Here is a 22,794-nt window from a genome sequence, read left to right on the forward strand (position 1 = left end):
TTTGATGTGCCTTCTGGAGTTTCTTCCCAGATTTTAACTTCATTTTTAGAGTACCTCGAGAGATGCCATTAATAATTTCTCTATGGAGTCTTTCCAAATAAAATATTATAAGGATTCTTGGGATGTTCCAGGCATTGTTCAAAGAATATCTTTAAATATTTTACTAGGTAGCCCTAAAATAGTTCCGACAGAGATCCCCCAAAAACCCCAGTTAGTAACTCTCCTCCTATTGAGAATTGCTTCAGAAATGGGATTTGAACAGATTTTTTTCAAAGTGGTTTCAGGGATTCCTTCAAAAATTCCTATTAACATTCAGCCAGTATTGACCTAAGATCAGAAAATTCTTCTGGAATTCCACCAAAAAATTGTTCAAACAAACCTCTGATCAAGATTCTCATCAAGGAATTTCTATATGATTTTAAGTGGATTCTACTTTGATTCTATAAGCAATCCTGGCTACGATACCTATAAATTGTTCCCGGAGTTTCTGCAGGAATTTGTCTAGAGATTCATTCATAAATTGTTTTAGCGATTTTTCATGGTCTCTTTCAGTGGCCCTTTTAAGAAAACTCCTGTAATTATTTGTGAAATACTCTAGGAAATATTTCAAAAGTCATGCAGGTATTCGTTCAGAAACCTGAAAATCTATCCTAATAAAATATCTTCAGTAATTTCATTCAGATTTTCTGCCGGAGATATCCAAAGTCACGTAGCACTGAATTTGTTCAAGAATTCTATGTGAAAAGAAAGTCTTTATTGATTCCACCAGAATTTTTTAAAGAAAGTTCTCAATGGGTTCTTCCAGTGATTTATCCAAGGAATTCTTAAAGTATGCTTCCAGAGATTTTCCATGGATTTTTTCATTTCACAAATTTATTTAGGGATTCCTCCAAAATCCGTTCGAGAAACCTAAGTTTTCTAAGGAATTCTCCCAGAATACCACAAATGATTCTACTAAAAAGCATTTCTATGGAAAACTATGCAAAGATATTTCTTATCTCTAACGGAGTTGTCCAATGATTTCCTCATGAATTCTTTTAAAGATTTTTAAATAATTCTTGGCAAAATAATTCTTGAAATATTTAAAGAAATATCAAGAGGATTTGCTTTAGTTTTTACTCTGAATTGCTGAATAAATTGCGCATGATAACATTTTTGAATTTTTAATATTGCTTCCTTCATAATTGTTTTCAGGACTCGTGCGGTAATTTGTCCATCAACGCATTTGTCGAATTTACCAATGCATTAGGAATGTTCATTTACTGCTAAGTATTTTTTTTGGGGTTCCTGAAAAGTCTCATATAGGTATTTCTTTCAAATTCCCCTTAGAATTCAAGGGTTCCTTCAAAGATTTTTTTTCCGGATTACTTTATTAATTTAAGAATTACTCCAGTAACTTCTAGCTCGCTGTGAAATAGGATCTGTTCTGAAAGAGACATTAACTACAAAAAATCAAAGAAGAAAAATATAAAACAGTAGAAAATAGCGAAACAAAATTGTAATAAAAATTGAAAACGTCTGCTTGGCGACTAACATCAATTTTAGATTAATTTTCTCATAAGAAATACCCGTTGCTTCGGTATAACGGGTGTCCGGCCAATTGGCCGAATGCCGTTTGGCCGAATACCGTCTGGCCGAACGCCATTTGGCCGAATGCCATTAGATCGAATGGATCGTTTGGCCGAACGCATCGTTTGGCTGAATGGAATTTGGCCGAACTACGAACAAAAAATAATCTTTTTTTTCAGCGCTGATGTGTAGGCTTCATTTATCGACTGTTTAGTAGTTTTCTTCGCTTTGGTTTGGCATCCAGTTTCAAGAAATCAAAGGAAAACAGTGATTTTCTATTTTCCGACGTTTCGGCGCAATGTATTTTGCCTTCTGTGTAGGATTCATAAGTGTGGCCAAATAACTAATCAACACTAACACTTGCCTAATTTTTCATAAGCGATTTCTCCTTCTTTTGACCATAGGGTGTTCTTTCGTTTTTGAATATTTTTCATAGTTATTGGAATTAAGGCATAAACCGGTGCTACAGAAGTACGAATAAAAAGCTGACTTCAAACGTAATGTGAAAACTTATGCCAGCAGCTATTACCGCTAGCAGATGTCTGTTTTTTTTTTTTTGGACTAACACTAAAAAGCTGTACATAAATGAAGATTTATCCTTCTTTAAGAATGAACTGCTCTTTGAAATTCATTAAAATGCAGCTAATTATTGTTTTCACTTTCGGCCAAACGGCATACGGCCAAATGACTCGGAACCGGTATAACGTTATAAAGTAACGAACATAAAAATCGAGTTACGTTGTATCGAGGTACTACTGTATAAGACTCAACATTAGGGTGTGGCTTATTTTTCTAAAGTTCTGGAAACCAAATATTCGTGTGCTGTTCTGGTTTTAAATCACATAAAAAGAGAAACCTCAAAGTTTGAGCCAAAAATATTAAGATTGAAAGGTGACATTAGCGACTTGACCGTGAATTTTCAAGTAATAAAATATGACCTACAGTAAATTCTTTATATGTTTGTTATTTCTCAACCATTTTATAACTTCTTAGCATCATTATCTTTGAAATTAAATTTATGAAAAGTTTGAATCAAATTTGTCTTAAATAAAAATGGTTTGAGTTAAAAATAATTTTTATCATATTTTTACTATCTTTGGTAAAACAAATGTATTCATGTTTGACCATAACTTCACACCAATTTCTAATCTTTTCACATGCTTATGAAACTTATTTAGTTGATTATAATCTGTATATACAACACATTTAATTCAAGAGCCATTTTGACTTAGTTCATGCATTAATTATGTTTGTTTCAATTGAATAGTAAAAATGTAGTAAACATGCTTGTAATTTCTGGCAAAAAAAAACAATAAAAAATAATATTTCAATTAAAAAAACATGTTTTGGGTAGCCTTTTTCCAATAACTCAATCAAATTAAATGCAATGTGTACATAGTTTAAAAACTGCTTAATTAGCATCAAAAGCATTTGGAAATATTTGGAATCGGTTGAGTATTCATGAAGTTATGATTTTTATAGCAAAAAGAAGAAAACATTGTTAAAAACTACTTTTAGCCAAGACTAGTTTTGATTTTTGACAAACTTGATTTTTGACAAACGTCGAGCTCCCCTGGAATTTTAATTTTGAAGAAAATGATGCTCAAAGCTTAAAAAATGGTTGAAAACAGCAACTTATGAATACTTTAGAAGGTCATATTTTATAATTTGAAAATTCACCTTCAAGTCACTTGTGCCACCTCTAAATCTCAATACTTTTGGATCAATCTGAGATTTCTCTTTTTAGGTGATTTGAATTCAGAAGAGCACAAGAACTTTCGAAAAAGATGCCGCACCTTACTCTACAAGTATACATTATGCAATGCTAATATTTCTCTACGTCAGGCTTGTAGGAAATTAAGCTTTATCGTTATATAAGTACTTCGTCGAGATTTCCTCTCCCATTTTCAAGAAACAGAAACAAAATGGGCGAGGCCGGGAATAATGATATTCCCGATTTCGATATTCTTTTTTGAGGTTGGTTCAAGTTTCACCCCTAGTAACATTGCTAGGTGGACAACAGCTTATTCAGCTAAGGGCCGATTTCTTCACCCCCGCCTAGGTCCTAAACCTAGTTTAATCATATGGGTAAACGTGGTTTACGGCTTAAGCGAAGGTGAAGTAATCGGCCCTAAAGCAGTTTATTTAAGTAGATGAAAAACCGAATTAATACTTTACCATTTAATTCCACCGGAGATTGTATCATTTGACAGATACGCGTATTTAGACTTCAACTGTAAGGTCGTCTTCAGTGTCGTGTACTAGAAAAGTCGAGTCTAGTACACGACACTGAAGACGGTCTTACAGTTTAGCTTGAAATAGGCGTATCTGTCAAAGGATACAAACTCTAGTGGAATTAAATGGTATAGTACTAAATTAGGTTTTTCATCTACTCATAGGTATACCACTTAACAGTTCGAAGATTTGTTGTCAGTTTTTTTAAGCTGAATAAACTATTATTCAGCTACCAATGCTACTTAGCTTCGTTATTAGCGTCACTTTAACCTGATTGTCTGAGCAAGGGTCATTCGTTACGGCAATGTTACATAGAAACCCCATTTTTTTTCGTGGAAGTTGTCAAAATTAGATTATCAGAAGGAATATGAATATAAGTATGCCGTTAAAGCATATAGTCAATGACACTAGCCCTTCACAGCGCGACAGACAGTTTGTCAGTCGCGACCAGAGTTAAGAAGAAGAAGAAGTAGCCGTAAATATGCTAACGCGCTTAGGGGATGAAACTCCATCATTTTCAATTAAAAGCATTCCTCGCATGAGTAAGTGCCTGATGATGATTGTATTTTCTACTATTGCCACGACTTCACCACTAGTTTCAATGATTTAATTGCTGAAAATGAACTTCGGTCGATTTCAGATAGTGAAAAAAAAGTTTGAGTAACAGAAGGATAACAGGTTATCTCAATGTGTTATCAGAGATTATTGAATAATTCTCAATTTATCGCAAACCCTCGTACATGAAGCTTGAAATGGGAGCCTCGAATGCTCTTTTTTGATGTACAGGAATTCCATTAAAATCACTTGGAAAATGCTGAAAACCTTTTAAGAGTTCCAGCGAATTTCCTGAAAACATGTTGATATCTCATGATCGATATAGTTACCAGGCATTGCAGAATTCGTTCTCCTTTGGTTTATAATCACGATCAAAGCAAGCGAAGAAAAACATCTCCTCTGTATCGGTCCATGATCGGCGATGTTCCACAAATTGTAACAACCTTGATAAATAACAGCAGCGAACAAAAGCCCAAAGAGAGCCAGAGCGATGATAAATTCCATTTTTGTTGCTTGTTCACCATTGGGGGTAGGTGTTTTATTTCACTTGCACCATAAATGGCACCATTAAACCCCGAATATCCAGGTTTGGAGCTTGTTTAGATGTGTTCAGATAGGTTTCCCCACTGCTATTCCCCCGATCTAATTAGAGTTGTACAAGTATACGATACACAGGCTTTCATGACGTGCTGCAAATCATGATTGTTACAGCGAATGACAATTGGGAAATTCTCTCAATTTTCTCAGGTTTTTTATAGTTACTCATTCCTTTGGTTCTATTATAGTTTTATGGACTCCTATTTTATTTCAAGTCAGTGATGATAAAACTTGAAATATCGATTGGCCGAGAAAGTTGATGTTCATGAAAGTTAGTTGGAATTGTTGGATCATCAAAAATACTATACTGTACTTCGAGAAACGCTGGAACATCTGTGAACGTTCTAAGAATCTTTAAGAAATCCCTTGGGACTCCAAATCCACTTAAGTTCTTTTGACATTTCATTGAAGGCCATTGAAATCTAACACTTAGAAAATATTAAAACCTTTGCAAAATTTCCTCCTGGGTCTCATGTGCATTAATTTTTTAAAAACATATTTAAAATATATTATTTATTTACTAAAGAATACAAAATTTTACGATCTTTTTATCTTTTCCCTCATAATAGTTATTTTTGTTTAAAAAAATAAAATTAAATTGTATAGGGGGACACGGGGCAGTATGGACACCCTAAGGAATTTGCCTATTTTGAGTGTGAGGACATGAATATTATCCTGTTTTTTATGTGCAGTATGCTTTTTAGAGTTCTTAAGTATTTGTTAAACATGGTTGCGTAATTGGGAAAAAAATATTTTGTTTTCAAAAATAGGTTTAAAAAAAGCTTATATTTAGTAGTCGCCATCAAGCTAGCGGGGCAAAGTGGACACCCCATGGGGCAGTATGGACACCCTAATGTTTATAGGAAAATTGTCCCGCGATCGTTCTCAAAACCTCGAAAAATGAAGTTCATATTCAGGAAACCATAGTGACAGGTCACTGTGCCACTGGAAACATGATTAAAACCAATTTACGACATTTTTCGTAGAGATGCTTTCAATATTGCCTCCAAGTTAGTTTTAATCAAGAATTGACGATTTTCAACTGATTTGTGGTTCCGCTTCATAATCATTGCATTGAATGCTAAATATTTTTGGATAATTTTGTATTTGAAGTTATATTTTTTTCTCTTTGAAGTGTCAGCTCTACTTTGTCACCCGCCCAGTAAACACACCATCGTTTATGATAGGATATAAGAGTACAAATGTGGAGGCGATATACGTACATCTTGCATGCAGCCTTGTGGCGCATGTACGTATATCGCCTCCACATTTGTACTCTTATGCGCTATCGTATACGAGTTTGTGTTTACTGGGCGGTGTCCATATTGCCCCAACAGTATGAGAAATTTTTATATAAGTTTTTAAATGTCTTGAAGTACCAGAAAAAAATCTACGCTATTTTTGAATATAGCATAAATAATTGAAGATTCAATCAAGCGCTACATTATCGGTCAACTTGCAGTCATTTGCCTCTGAAACCTTATTTGGTGAGGTGTGAATGTTATAATTTTCGAACCAAATAAAAACATGCTCAATTTTTCTATTTAAAATCAATGTTTTGAACATTTTTTCTGAAATTTCAGTGGATAATTTACTCCTCCGACAGGCAACTGAAATATTGTTTGCATTTAAAGTGTAAAAGTATTCGCTTATGCAAAGATACAGGGGGTGTCCATTCTGCCCCGGGTGTCCATACTGCCCCCGGTACCCCTAACGGGTGAGATTGAAAAAAATGTTGACCGCTAGACATAATTCTTCTTTTTGACGTTACGTTCCAACTGGGACAAAGCCTGTTCCTCAGCTAAGTATTCTAATGACCACTTCCACAGAAGATTCTTCACCAAAATTACCATTTTTGTATGAGTATATCGTGTGGTAGGCACTAGATAGTCTATGCTTTGAATTCTACGTTTTTCCATATACATGAGCATGATAAGCCATGTGGATGTACACATGTATGTCGGATACAGCATTTAAAATCTGGTTTAATGTTTCGAGATCGAATAATGGCTTAATGTGATGGCTCTTTTTTATTGGAACTTATTTAGTTGTTCAGATATTCTCAAAATAGGTGTACTTATTTTAAAATAAGTACCATTAATGAAAATTGTAACCTACTCATAAATGTTTTTGATTCAAAAAAATAATCTTAAACAGGCCACAACCTTGTATTATCAGCAATCCTTCCACGTTGAATGAAAACATGTTCACGCACGCTACCCAATAGCCCAATTCAAATATTTGGCGTCAGATTTGTTTTCGCTCAGAAAATGTTTTATAATTCAGCTCAATAAAATCAACGTCAGTGCACGCATAATGTTTACGTTTCGTTGTACCAAATTTGACCGAATTTACAGGCGTTGAGTGAAAACAAAGGAAATCAAATCCCCGCATTCAGCGGAACAATAAGTGTAACAGTTAGTGCCAAATAAACACACAAAAAAATATGTTACGTAATGCAATCGTAATGAACTAGCAGCAACCACCATGAAGTGGCTATGAAAACTTCCAACATCAAGTGAATCAATGAAAACGTCCCACCCAAGTGAATAGCCAAAAGAAAATTAGTGAAAACATGTCAACGAGCTTAAATCCAGAAGATAAAACAACAAGTCGTTCCAAAGTGTGCTTTTAATAGGTGTGTCGTGTGAATGTGTCTTGTTGGTTACCGTTGTTGCTTGTTTGGCTTCCCTGGTCAGGTGAGCTACTCTCAGTCTGTCGGACATAACGGTAGAATTAAAGTCACAGAATAAAAAAAACCGTGTCCATTTCGCATGCGGCATTAATCACCGGATTGGCGAAATTAAAACTCTTCACTGGGACGGCGCCGGCCGTCATGAAGCAATGAAGAAGACGCCGAGTTCCCCCGGAATCGCGCCATCCGGGCGGAAGTAAACCACAAAATCCCAGCAACAAAACCGACAGTTCTCCAATCTCGTCGGGAGAAATTACAGGCAGAAATAAACAGCCAAAAAAAGAACATCGCCACCGGAAATTGAGCTCGCAGATTTCGTCGGTTTTTCGGGCCTTCAGGAGGAATTTCACGCATCGTCAGGTTCGATGTGAGGACCTGCATCGGGCTCTTGATGTGACCGCTATGGTACATGGCGACCGTGTTTCGGACTGCGATGAATAATTAATTGTGGCTCATTTAAAATTGACGATGTCTGGACCCGGACTATATCGGAAAACATTTATTCCGAAGCAATGCTCCCGTTTAATTAAAAACCAAACAAGTGAAACTGAGTGAGTGAGAGTGAGCTCCATCGGGGCTAGAAACAGTATCTAGGCGGGGAATTGTTGGTAGTGGGTAATGAGAAGAAAAATAAAACAACGCCAATAAAATATTCCGCGCTTGATCCGTTGGATGTGTCCTCCCTCCCCCATACAAAATCGAGTGGTAATCATTTCGAAACAATCACCGCGGCCGGGCAAAAGTTCGACATTGTGAAGCGCCGTGAGATGAATGTGATTGATAGATTCGGGGCAGCTCGTGGCTGACCGTATCATTCCTCAATCCCGAAACAGTGCAAAAAACGTTCAATCGTCGTCAAAATCGTTCGTCGGATGAATAAAAAATCACTACGCGTACATACCGGTGAAGCAAAGAGAGAAAAAAGTGTGCCAAAGTTGATCCGATTATTCGTTTCTGCTGATTGGAAGTGCTAAATTAATTGATAATCAAGGGAAACCGAGGCGTGTGCATGAATGCGAAAGTAGCCAAAACGACGAGCGGAGGAAAGTGTGAAACGTAACATAAGTGCCAACTTTGTGTTTTTTTTTTACCTCACCGGAAAGTTGAACGAAACTGCGTAGTCTTCGGAAAGCAGCGGAAGAAAAATGGTGGATATTAGCTCAATTATCGAGGGATCCGTCAAGTTCCGAGACGGCAAAAAGGTTGGTGCCCCATTAATTCGACTTCCCCCTATTCCGTTACAGGCTTTTTACTTTCGTAACTTTGATTAATTGCTGCTAAGACCCAATCTGCCAAAATAGTACTACGGGGTATAACTGTGTTAGATTCTAGGATTTCTACTAAATATGTGAGGCAGGCGATGAAACTGATGGTAATCTCTAGCTTCCCACTGTTGTGAGTGGCTCCTGGAAACGAACGCAATCGACGCACTAAGGGGAATTCTGGGAATCTAGCTGACCAAAGTTATATTCAAAATTCATTCGGATTTGGAAATAATATTTTGTATGTAAGCATATGAAGAGTTTTAAACGATTTAGATTAGATTTGATTTATTGATAGGCATTTGCACAAAATATCAATCTCAAACCTGTTCTACCTTCATACCTTCATCAGTGTTATTCTACTAATTTTAGTAAATCAATTCCAACGAGCATATCTCCACATAAGGGTTTGAAGTGCAAATCAAACAAACTTGGCTCCCAAACTATCCCAACATACTCAATGGTCGAACGAACTAATCGAATATAGCGAGATATTGTTGTGTAGGGATCATCGAATTACTGTTCAATCCATCTAACCATTCCAAACATGGCATTAACTTTTGAGATAACTTCTTTAGTATGGTAAGTAAAGGATAGTTCTCTATCGAGGTATATTTACGTACCATTCACACAACATGATCAATGTATGACATCTGCTCTTATCCGCTATTCAAAATTGATTGTATTAAATTCAAGACACTACATTGCATTTCAATACAGTGGGAATTCGCTCGTTGGGGCCCCGCTACATGGAATAACTCGATGGTTGGGCAAAATCCTAACTAAAATGCACTCGAATGCCAAAAGTAGATGTCAAATTGACTTTGACGTCTGATCGCCGTCGAATTGAAGTCTTCATATATAGAATAAATGGCATATGTATGTGCGTTTCGTGATGATTTGCTCTCCAGATGCGTGAGTCTGAAGCATTTTTACTAGGTGTCAGTCGTACCAACTAACGGGATTAGGATTTGTTAGTTGGAAGGCAGTCGTGGTCCAACCAGCGAATCTAATCTGTACATTGACCTTTAGAACAAAATGCATACAAAACACCTAAATGGAATGAATATTTTTAAATCATCGGCGCAAATGAGGCTAGGCTTCATCCAGATGGCTAGGCAAATTGTTCTTGATAACGATGATTCCTTAAACCTAATCGATTTTCACTTTTTCTTAACGCTGCGTCAACTCAAAATCAGTATAAAGTTTTTAAATTTTAGCTGTTTATTGTTCTCAGTAAATATAAGGTACTATGGGGGAAGTGTATCAGTGGGGTAAGTGGATCATTCATCTATATTAAGCATAAATACTTGAATATGATGAACGTTTTCGGTTATATTCTTACGTTCACACTGATACTATTGCAAAACTACTACTACACGTACACTAACACAAACAAACTTGTTAGCTGCAAAAATTAATTAATTTCAAAATTGTTTTCCATCAATCAAAAATCCATTGAATCTCTGTCTAAAATCGATTTCTATTAGTTTTTTCGACACATGGTGAGTATTTCAGTTCTAAATGAATGAAGCACAATGAAAAATATGTGATTTTTTAAAATAATTAAAGATATATTGTACATGGTACACTTACCCCTACTTTTTAATGGGGTGGGGTAAGTGGATCAAGTATTATTATTATTTATTGGTAGACTGCTTATGAGAATTTTAATAAGTTTTAATATTCGCAAATATTGTTTTCCTTTATATTTGTTTCATTCCCAGCTTAAATTTTTCAAATTGATCATAGAGAATTTGAATTAATCCACGTAAAAGTTTTTTTAACCTTTCTGGTATGAAAAAATATAAAATAATAATAGTTTCAAAACTCACACGAAACTTTTCGTGGTTTGTCTAAGCTGAGTTTCAAAAGAGCAAAATATACTAAATCTCCAATTGAAACCATATTATCGTACCTTATTTGACCATATAAATTATTCTAGACAGATGATACAAACATATTAATAAATATAATGAAAAGATTTCAGTTTGTTATTCAAAAATAAATGAAAATTATTGTTCAAACTACGAATGTTTTTCGAAAACATCGTTAGGAATAATTCTACAATACTTCTGTATAAATTATGTGTATAAATGGATGAATTTTCTCCAAAATTTTCTAGTTACAATGTTTTTTTTTTTGTTGTGTGATGTAGTGTAAACTAATGTATACATAATTTTTAATATATTCTGATCAAATAAAGATTGTTTTTTTTTTTAATTTTAAAGTATTAAAATGTACCATTACTAGCACTAATGATAAGAACGAGAGTAATATCATTCTTACTATACATAGTTACATCAAATTTGTTTTGAGAACAGACTTTTTTTTATTGGTGATCAACTTACCCCACCATGGTGGGGCAAGTGGATCATTTGGCGCAAATTTTTAAGTCTCTCATACTCAATACATGACAATCAGAAAAATCGAAATAATTGATTATTTGAAGTATATTAGCCCCTCAATGTACAGATTATTTTCAATACGCATTTTATTTTTATAAATTGTCAGAAACTGTTTAAGCTAGCAATCACCATTTTTTTGCTAGCGATGTTCTTGGGCGATCATGAATTTAATCCTTATTAGGATTTTTTTTACGACTTCGGAAGTTATTATGGTCATACATAAATATTGCATTTTTCGACTTCTGCAAAAGTTCGGGGTACCTAGAACTTACTTCAAACACGTAAATCACGAAGGACCGTGTATTGGGGAAGAACACATCCATCCGTCGTCAGTATTGAATGGTGACTGAGACACACTGACCCTCTTTGTAGCCTGTTGCCTCACACGACACATAAACATGGCAAAATGAACCACCGCACACCAATGGACTTCGATATGGATTTGGTTTGGACCAACGACAGAGAGTGCTACCTGCTCGGTATGAGAGAAATAGCAATAAGAACTATAAATAGATTCTGTAAATGATACTCGGTATAGTAGTGGCCAAGTGCACGGAGTGACTAACAAATAAAAGTAAGGAAAAAAACACGTATCAAAAATATGTGTTCAGATTTTTGCAGATTTTAACATGATGTTGATGTTTTTTTTGCTTTAAAAATCATTTTTGTCATCATAATTTCTGAATCTATCCAAAGATATGAAAGATAGGGTAGGTGTACCAGTTATGGACATAATGGTTCCCTATTTCGCCATACGTGATAATTCTATTATTTTCAAATTTTAAATCATTCCTTGTATTTTAGTAGTTTGATATCAAATAAATCTTGATGTTAAAACATTCAAAAATATTCAAGATGTGAAAGTTTTCGAGAAAACACATATGACCAAATAGGGAACCACTGTAGCCATAACTGGTTCGCTTTAATTCAATCTTAGTCTGTAAAACGTTGTTATTGATTACTTTAGGAATCACATGTCGAAAAGACATAATTACAATCGGTTGTTTGAAATCAAAAAAATGCAAATTACCAATTCTGTATATTCTTATGTACGACCTGATTTTATTTTAAATACCGGGAAATAACCGGGAGAAACCTGGAAATTTGAGATCGGATATTCACTGGTTAGTTCATCTTCCGTGGTGCTTTCATTGTTTCAGTATTTCGTTTTTACAAACACTGTAAAAGTGCCTTATCAGTTTTGAATATCACCCTATTATTGTGGCGTGATAAAACTGACAAAAAACCGTGCTAAAATCGAGAGTGACATTAGAACGAGCAATGATAAAATCGAGAAACTACTGTATTTCATTTCTCGATATCGAGTTAGAGAACCATAGTAAAATTTATGGTTATCGCTACTTTTATGGCTACCGCGAAGGTCCCTTGAAACGCAGTTATACTGATTTTGTGTTCCATAATTCGATACCTACCTTACTCAATAGTTTCTTCAATATCGAATTATGAAGCGTTCACTGTCATGCGAAAGCACTAATATTCTTGGTGTCTGTTATATATTGACAATTTTAAATCGAAAGTATGGTGCCAAAAGGCTTTTTGCCAACTACAGGTTAAGAATATCAATACGAGTCTGATTCAATTATGTTCATAATTACAATTTCCTTTAGTTGGTGTGACGTATTGTATGAACGACCATCGTTTTGAATGTTTCTCAATTATAAATCGTTCATAATGTCAAAACGACATCAAGCTTCAGAAAGAAGAAAAACTATGTCAGTATAGAGAAGAATACAGATTATTGTTATTTTTGTAAGTTTAAAGTAAATTCCGTTTAGAGATACCGGTTAGTTTTAAGCGTGTCAGTCTCGCATGATTCATCAATTTAAAATCGTTTTTAAAATGCGAAAACGCTTCAAAATACTTTTGACCTGTTAGATTATCAAAATATCTCTTAGTGCGACGCTGCCCAAGGGATGTGTGTGGTTTAGCAAATCAATGCGAATCCCGGTATGCATCGGTAGCGATCCGCGTGTTGTTCGGTAACCACTTAAGATGATTGATAGCGTTCGTATCAAGAATGACTGTGTGTCTACATGAAGTATGTTGGGAATCGGAATGTATTTGGTTGTTTGTAACCGACCGCGGCAATCCATAAGATGGGTGGTCAACGCTGTGGGCAGTTCGAATACAAATGCTGCTTATTGATATTAATTGTGTTGTGAGGCATTAGTGGGGCAGTTTGTTTTGAAACAAGTAGGTCAAACAAGATGTAGTTTTTAAAGAAATTCTGAAGTTATTCATATATATCCAGATTCGTCCAGTGAATGAGCATTGATATCAGGCTACTTTATATAGAAAAAAACATAAGTTTAGCTTTTTCCAAAGCTTTAATATTAGTTAGACTAATTTTGATAAAGTCAACCTAATAAAAGTCTTAAGAAATTGCTTATATTTGCCAGTTCAGGTATACTTTTTAATTATGATTCGTGGTTTACGGCCACCAGCCGATTTGAAGTTTGAACAACTACCGAAAACCTAAGCATTACATATACTTTGCAATTGGATTAAATGGACAAATTAATGTGAAATTTACGAAAAAGTTACACATCTGCTCGGGTAGAATCGACCTCACGACTCCATGTTCACTAGACAGGACGCGTTACCCCTACAAAACATCGACGACTCATCGACGCAGAAGTTACCCTGAATCCGATGTCAGCTCAAGCATAAAAAACGAACTGAAAACTAATGTTTTTTGTAGAACTGAGAGGCTTGGTTTTATTGCTTAAACTATTTGTAACGATAAAAGCATCTAAAATTCTTGGAAACAATTCTCCGAATCACTAATATGTTATTAACAATGTATATTTTTAATGTTGCATATTTTTCATATTCAACTTCACAGCTGGAAAATTCATTCTCCACCTAATAGAGATGGCATAAATTGTAACAGATTTGACGTGCGCTTTTTATACTCCATAGTGGCAAGTGTCCAATGAAAAATCTATCACCGTCAACAGCTTCTGCACCAATTGAAGCGGGTAATCGCCGTGGAAAATTTCACACAGAAAACAATTCATTTCACGATTCATGAAACAAGCATAAAAAACATCGCTTCCGAAACATTTTCATCCGCAACAATCGCCCCATTTGTTGACTCATCTGTTTTCAATCATCACATGTTGTAACCAGCAGTTGGACGCAGGAAAATAATCCGCAATGAATAGTGGACATTGTAATGGGCTGGCCAATTGCCATTGATAACATTCTCCGGAGAAAAAGCGTCCGCCTCATTGCACAGCACACAGAAAAAAATAAATTGGAATTTCATGTCATTTAAGCTGCATGTACAATAACATCTCTAAACCTACAATGAGTTAAAAATAGAAGACTAGCAAAATTTGATCGTGCCATCTCTTCTCGCTAAAGGAAGAGTGTTGATACAACTGTTATGTTGCTACTAGAAATGGGTTTCTTGGAATTTTCGACAATCCGATTACGGTTTGAGTGGAATGTTGTTCATCCATCTCGAATTCACTTACGTCCGATTAATGCATAACATTTTTTTACTGTGTTACACACAGACACACACGGTTGAGAGCATATGGATGAATATGGTCGATTTGCCGCAGAACTGACTGTTGACTGCCACTGACAAGCGAACGATTCATATTTTCGCATTTGCCACACGAACAAAAGCAAATAAACATATGATGAGCGAAAGCAAACAAAAATCGAAAAACTTCAACGCGTCCACGTGTTTGCGTGTAACGGCTGGGGTTTTCGGAAGAAAGAACGAACACAAAAAAAATCCAAATGCAAATAACTGTGAGCGACAAATGATGTGATACATTGAAACTGATAACAACGTTGGGACAGGTGGGAAAATGTTTTACTGAAGCGTGACACAGCTGGAAGCTTATGCGGACAATTGACGTTGTTGATAATGGATATTCTACAATGTTATTTGTTGGTGGTCAATTTCAACACTTATTGCTTATGTTTTCATTGTTTGTGATGCCAGGGACAGCGGAATTTGTTCTATTTAAACGCATTGGATGAATGAATTTCATTGAGTTAAGTTCGTAATACAATGCCACAGCATATGCATGGTATAAGCGACAACGAATCGATACTCTATTCTGAGGATTCATTACAAACTCATAAAATATTTACTTTAAATGAAACACGATCGGATACTTCATGTTGACATTAAATTGATATTCAAATTAAAGATTCATTGTAGAACGTTGTATAGGTTTATGACCAGTAGTGATGTAAGAAATACTCAATTTTATAATCAATTCTACAGTTAGAAGATGTGTTTATAGGAACTTCCCGTAATGATAACTCTCTGGGCTTCCAGCAGCATCTTGCCTACTATACGACATACAAAAATGAAAACAAAATTCATAGTTAAATTCTTGGAACCAATCCTTTTAAAATTTATTGCAATAATTTCATAAATAAGTTCTGGAGAACTAGAGAATTCCATTGACAAACAAGTACTTTCATAAAGTAGTGGAATCACGGGTGGTATTCTTGAAAGTATCTCCAGATGAATACTTGATCAGTTTATTTTTGGGAACACATTTTTGTAAAAAAGATAACCTAAAGAAATACTAGGAAAATTTTTGGACAAATATTAAAACAATGTTCTAAAAAAAATTGTAACGAAAATTTGAGGAGGATTTTCTTCCATATAAAATACTTGAAAATATTCAAGAAATTTCTTGAGTTCCTGGTAGTATTTGTTGAAATATCGCTGGAATAATCTATTGAGAATTCTCGCATGAAACCATGGATGGTTTCATATAAGAAACTTTGTAGGCCCTTCAAAATGACTCCATGGAGAAATTAAGGAAACTATGGAGGTATCCCTGAAAGGATTCTAGATGAAATCCATGTAAGAATTTCAAGAGAAATTTCAAATTTTCAAATCTTTTTAGTGATTCGATGACGGTGACGTGGTGCAGTGACACACTGGTCTAATCAAGGTTTGATCTAGTCTTTTCGAATACGAAAAGGAGATTTAAGCAAAACATCGCTAAATGAATAACTGTGAAACACTGAAGCGAATAGCAGCATTAGTTCCCCTTTAAGTGCAAGTTCCACAAAGATAAAGAAGAATAATGCTCTCCATACAAATGAGCAGCAACGGAAAAAATTGTTTTGAAATTGAACGTAACTCACTCGATATCCATTTATAACTGTATTCAATTATAGAGTATCCGTCCTATTATGGAGAACCTATGCACGGTGCTGCAATTTGAATCGTATTTCAGTGTCCAAAACCTAAATATTGTAATTTCCTTTATCTTGAGTATAGTGAGGTAGAAAAGTGAATTTTGAAATCAAACATACATTTTGTTAACATAAATCTGAAGCTCTTCCATTGTCTTAATATTGCGGTATATAAAAAAAACATATTATCATTAAATTCAGTATACTATCAATGCCACGCAATATTCCAGCATTGAAATTATGCTTTATTCATGTTAATGACATTGCACGGTACTGTCAGTTTGTGTGACTTTGGACATATTTATAAAATAATATCTTCAAAATTTGTAAAATAAAAAAGTTTTTGAATACATATGAAAAACAAGCGGAAAAATATTCAAAAGAGGTGATATAGTAATTTAATTATTGTTTTTTGTGGTGTATAAATTATGCTGCTGATAGGGGAGTTATTCAATTTTTTTAATTTTCATATCACTGTAATTGTTTATAAAAATACTATTTTATGTCAAAAATCAACAGCTAGTTTGTATTGCATGTAGTCTAGGAATCATAATCGATGTTTTTGTGGATCAAAATTGAAAACCTGAGTCAATCAACCGTTTTTGGTAACTGGTTCTTCAGTTCGAAACTATTAGTAACTGACAGCAGAAACGATTAGGTACGCTCCAAGCCACTGGTTAGCTCAATCCACAGTCCATCTCAGCGCTCGTCTATTTGTATCGCATTCAGATGCTGTTTCAATAGGCTACCATACCAGACAGCAATTCTTGGCAGCAATATCGTTGAACGACTTTCGTCTTATAGATTCGAGTTTTTTTTTCACATGTTACCATAGCATGCAACAAACACACCCCAAACCTCCACCGAATAGTAAATCTGCAGAGGTATATGTGGCTTAACTGCGCTCCGCAGACTCACGTACGAACGCCAAGGCAGCCAAATTATGGCTCGGGCGAGAAAAGTAGCTAAAAGCAACGGAAGCAATAACAACAAAAGAAACGCTATAATGACCTTCGAAATGATTCGCCAAAAATCACAACAAAAATCTACGAGCCCCCAGCTTGCGTTCTCTACGTCTTTTCAACCATAGTAGCGCACTTCTTCGATAGATTCGCCACAGGCTGTGGAACAGACAGATGATGATAATGATCATTCATGGGGTGCTAGGGATGTCACCTTTGAAATGCATTTAAAATGAGATGAACAGTTTGAATACTGTTGAACTCGTTTTCTTTCGATATTGAACTGTGCGAATCCATCGTCAGCAATGAATTCATCTCAAAATTTTCTCAAATGTATCGACCATCCCTAAATCGCCTTCCACAGAGATACAACAACGGGAATGGGCAGGCAATTTGTGCCATGGGATGTTCAATCCATTAACTGTACCGTAAACAAGCGACAGCGACAATGCGGTGGAGAAACGACCGACAAAAAATCGCGATTAATTTCTCTGCGTTCGGTTCCCTTCGATGGGGGTTTTCCTTCGGGGCCTTTTCCATCGTTCCGAACTAGCGAACGAACAGGTGCACGGGGATTGGGTGGATCCACTTTCATTCCATTATATCCGAAATAAAAACGGGCGAAACGATGGGAGTGTGTGGCTAGATGTGTTAGGCACATTTTTGGCTTGTTTGATGTAATTTTGCGATAATCCACGGGAGGATAATGAAGATGATTTGTTTTGTGTGCATTTTAGATGTATTCTGGATTATGAATGTACTAACGATATATGTCAGGATTGGATATGATAGATAGAAATCATTCAATATATATAATATATATATAATACACTGATGCTAATAACACACTCAATGCGTGATTTATCCATATTTTTACACATCGAGCTCAACGAAGTGACTAACTTCAGATTCCTAGTCTTTTTTCTACTGTAACCCAAAAAATCTTGATTTTTTTTTTAATCATCTCAACGTGTTGAAAACGAAAATAAAAATGATGATCTCCAGATGCTGTTCTGGATTGTAGCATATCACACTCCAGTTAAAATTATTTTGACTGGTAGTGTGGATTCCCAGTAAGGGAAGAATATTGCACAACAATAAGCCTCCGTAAGATTTCATTTTCAAATACCCACGAAAGGCATCCAGCTGACCGCTGCACTTGAGGTCGAAATTCGCGCAACTGCCACAGGATACACACTCTAGTGGAATCCAATGATATAGTACTAAATTCAGTTATTCATTTATGTATGATCTTATTGTTGATGGTGAAAATTGTCTATATCCCGTAGAACTGAACTTGTGCCTGATTGAAGAAGTATCGGATCCTAAAAGCTACTTCGTCCTTCCCACATATAAGTCTAGAATTTATACTTCAACCGCCCTATATGATGTTTGTACCAACTTCGACATCTATAAAACATTTCATCACATTTCAGCCGTCTTGTTTACCCGATTCGCCTTCGTCACACGGCCTGTCCGATTTTCTTCACAGTTCCGTCTTGGTTGTTGTCCCCTCCCGAAGAAAACTTCAACACCGAAAGTGGGTGCTCCAGAAAACTCTCGACAGCTCGTTCGTTCGACGCTTTTCTCGAGTGCCAGCACTTGAAGTGACCTCGTCGTCGTTCGTGTTGATGGCCGTTGTTGTCCCATTCGTCAGCCAATCATAATTTGCTGCTTATGCGATTTCATTCGTCTGCTGTTTGGCTTCTTCAGCTTCCGTTGCTTCAATAGGCTTGAATGCTATTGAAGCTTGAATACTGTTGCACAGGGTTGTGTTTTCGAGATGACTGAGTGACGACTTGATTCAAGGAAAGTGGTAATTAGGGTAACAGCTACTGTTCAAACTCAGCTCATGGTTAATCAGTTTTTAGGTGAACTTCTTTTGCAGGTTTTATAATGAAAAAACAAAATATTCTGTTCATGTGACGAATAAAAGAACAGTTTTTCTATCGCATTTAATCACCCTACTGTTGGTTGCATTTTTGCCCTTTTTACTGTTCTCCAGCAAGATTCAACTGCCTTCGATTAAGGAAATTGCGAGATTAAAACACGCGTCTTCTCACTCATCTCACAATCCCGGGATATCAAACTTTTATGCTCCAGTATGAACTCGTTTACGGCCCCAAAGAAATATATCTTCCGCAATTTTACTTCAAATAAACGAAGTAACACAGATAAAATGAGTCACGTCAGTCTGGTGGCAGAAGCGTTCTCCCGGGAAACATCGCCCTAATAAAAATGTTATTACTTTCAACAGTAAATTTCATTTCACCTTGTATTGCCAGTGCCAATGATGCGTCATCTTCGGGGCGAATCTTACTACATTATTGCAATACATTGGTCGGCAGCCAACATTAGCCCAGCTGGCACGGATGGGTTGCCATTCGGTCGGTTTCCAATTTGGACCGAATGTTTTATGAGGTACAATTAAGTGAAAATTATCACTTCATTTGTTTTGCGAGTTTTTACTTCGTCTTCGATGCACTGGTCAAGATGTTTGCATTGAATGGCAGCGGCGATTGAAACGCACACGCTGGCTGCCAGTCTTTGTGGCGCTGAGAAACCGTTTTGCATCAATATTCCGTGGACGTAAGTTCGCGATGGAATGAAATGCGTCATTTGATTTGGATGAAAGTAGGGCTGTCAGTCTAATTGACGTATAATGAAAGGCTATCGAAGGCCAAAATAAATAACAAATGTTTTACCAAATATTCCTCAAGTCTTTCTTTTGGAAATTCCTCAAGGGATTCTTCCAGCAATTCCTTTGAAGAATCCTCGAGAAACTTGTTCAGGGATTCCTCCAAAAATTTATCAAAGAATTCCTTTAAAGATTCCTTCAGGAAATCCCACGGGAATACTTCCAGGAATTCGCTCATGGATTATCAAGATATTGTTTCAGAGATTCCTTCAGGAACTTCACCAGAGATTTATCCAGGAACATCTCCAGGGATTTTTTTAGGAATTCCTTGTAAGATATCTACAAAAAGTTTTCCAGGAATTCCATCAGGAATGTATCCAGGAATTCCTTCAAGCATTTTTCAAGGAATTCCTTCAGAGATTCTTCTAGAAATTCCTTCAGGAATTCCTTCAGGATTCTTCAAAGAAGTCATTTAAGAATTCATTCAGGAATTCTACAAAGAATTCCTTCAAAGAATTCTCCAAAAAAAACCTTAAAAGATTAATCCAGAAATTCCTTCAGGAATCCCATCAGGGATTCCTTCAGGGTTTCCTGCATGAACTCCTTCAGAAATGAATTTATTCAGAGAATTTCTCCAGGAATTCCTCCAGAAATTTCTTCAGGAATTCCTTCAGAAGTTCCCCAAAGAATTCCTTTAGAGATTCCTCCAGGAATTACTTTAGGGATTCCTCCAGGGGATTCCTCCAGGGATTTCTCCAGGAATTCCTCTAGGGATTCGTCTAGGGATTTATCCATAAATTTCTCCAGGAAATCCTCCAGAAATTTCTCCAGGAAATCCTCCAGGAATTACTCTAGAGATTCTTCTAGCAATTCCTCCATGCACTTTTCCAGGGAATCCTCCCGGAATTTCTCCAGGGAATCCTCCAGGGATTCCTCCAGGGGTTCTGCAGGAATTCCTCCAGGGATTCTGCAGGAATCCCTCCAGGAATTCTGCAGGAATTCCTCCAGGAATTCCTCCAAAAAATCCTCCAAGAATTCCTGCAGGGATATTTCCAGGAATTCCTCCAGGGGTTTCTCCAGGAATTACTCCATGGATTCCTCCAGAATTTCCTTCAGGGGTCCTTCAGAAATTCTTCCAGGGATTCCTCAAGGAATTCTGTTAGAGATGCCTCCAGGAATTCTTTCAGGGATTCTGCATGAATTCCTCCAGGGATTCTTCAAGGAGTTCCTATAGGAATTCCTCCAAGGATTTCTTCAGGAATCCCTTCAGGGATTTCTCCAAGAATAACTGTAGAGATTCCTACAGGAATTCTTACAGGAATTCCTTCAAACATTCTTCCAAGAATTACTACAGGAATTTCTCCAGTGATTCTGCTGTAATTCCTTCAGGGAAGCCTTCAGGCATTTCTTCAGGGACTCCTTCAGGAATAATCTGAGCTTTTGCAAAAACAAAAAAAAAATATTCAGAGAGTCCTTAGATTTTTTTAAAGATTCCTCTGAGAAGTTTTTATGAAAATATTTGCAAAGTCTACTTTGCTCATTGCCTTGATAATGAAACATTTTCACAAAAATATGGCGGTTCTTTGGAGTTTCACAGCCCTCAACATTTTGGCAATATGTGTTCGTTCCAGAAATATCTTTTTCTTTCAATTGCTTTTCTTGCTTTCTAGTTCGTCACATAGTTATTAAAACCATCATTGTGCGCCACATCTATTTTCGGGGAAACGGGTCATTCGGGGAATTGACATTCGGAGAGCCGGCATTCGGGGAAAAACAGCACAATTCAAAAAAAAAAACATCCGCAAATTTTTAGTGGCAATCCCAAACTTTTGCACGGGAGAGTAAATAACATAATAATTGTAAATTGTATTTATCCATTTATTTCGAACTTTTAACAATTCTTGTTGCAAATAATTGGAAGGGGCAATAGCAGCCATCTTTAGTACCGTCTTGAATGACTATCTAATGAAATTTTGAAATAAATTCCCTAGACATGTTGAGGTCTTGCTTAGATAATGGTTTCCTACAGATCAGATCTGTAGAGAAACCATCATCTAAGCAGGACCTCAACACATCTATGGAATTTATTTCTAAATTTAATTAGAAACCCATCCAACAGTATGGTCCTTAATTATTTCAAATTCCACGTTATACTTCTTTATCAAATTTCCAACCACGGATGCTGCCCTCAAAGTCCACGCAATTATCATTAATCCTTGTTAAGAAAATCCCCCGAAAAGCTTTGATCGAAACTCTGCCTAAGCGAAAGCACAGACAGACATTCCCTTCAGGAGCATCGGTTTACCCGCAATCCACTAACATGCCCACAATGCCTTTCCGCACGCACCTAGAATAGAACCCGACCGAGAAGCCGTACCGTCCTGATTTTATGTATTTATTACCCTTGGACTTGAGCCTCTTCTCTGCGACGCTTTCTTTGGACGGGATACATCAGAGTATGTAGCAAGGATGGATGAAGGCCCACTACAAAACATTTCTCATTCCAACGTGCCCTAGCGTCTTTCGGTTGCTTCCGGTTTGGTCCGACTGCTGCTGCCCGGTCTGTTCAAGCCGACTTGCAATATTTAGACGCAGAGTGTGAGCAACTTTGCCCCTTTGCTTTAGAAATGGTGAATTTTTCATGGTATTAATAAATGATTACGGACGG

General features: G+C 36.3%; 1 protein-coding gene across 5 annotated transcripts in view; it reads left to right on the forward strand.

Annotated features, from left to right (window-relative positions):
* Positions 1 to 22,794, forward strand: part of LOC5578483 — a 389,689-nt gene that overhangs the window by 2,530 nt on the left and 364,365 nt on the right. For all 5 annotated transcript variants that reach the window (XM_021849424.1, XM_021849425.1, XM_021849427.1 and 2 more), the window contains exon 2: positions 7,314 to 8,853. In XM_021849424.1, coding sequence (XP_021705116.1) covers positions 8,797 to 8,853 — 57 coding nt within the window. In that variant the 5' untranslated portion in view covers positions 7,314 to 8,796. The remainder of the gene's footprint in view (positions 1 to 7,313; positions 8,854 to 22,794) is intronic.

The sequence above is a fragment of the Aedes aegypti genome, chromosome 3 (genome assembly GCF_002204515.2).
Source record: "Aedes aegypti strain LVP_AGWG chromosome 3, AaegL5.0 Primary Assembly, whole genome shotgun sequence".
In the NCBI taxonomy this organism is placed as follows: domain Eukaryota; kingdom Metazoa; phylum Arthropoda; class Insecta; order Diptera; family Culicidae; genus Aedes; species Aedes aegypti.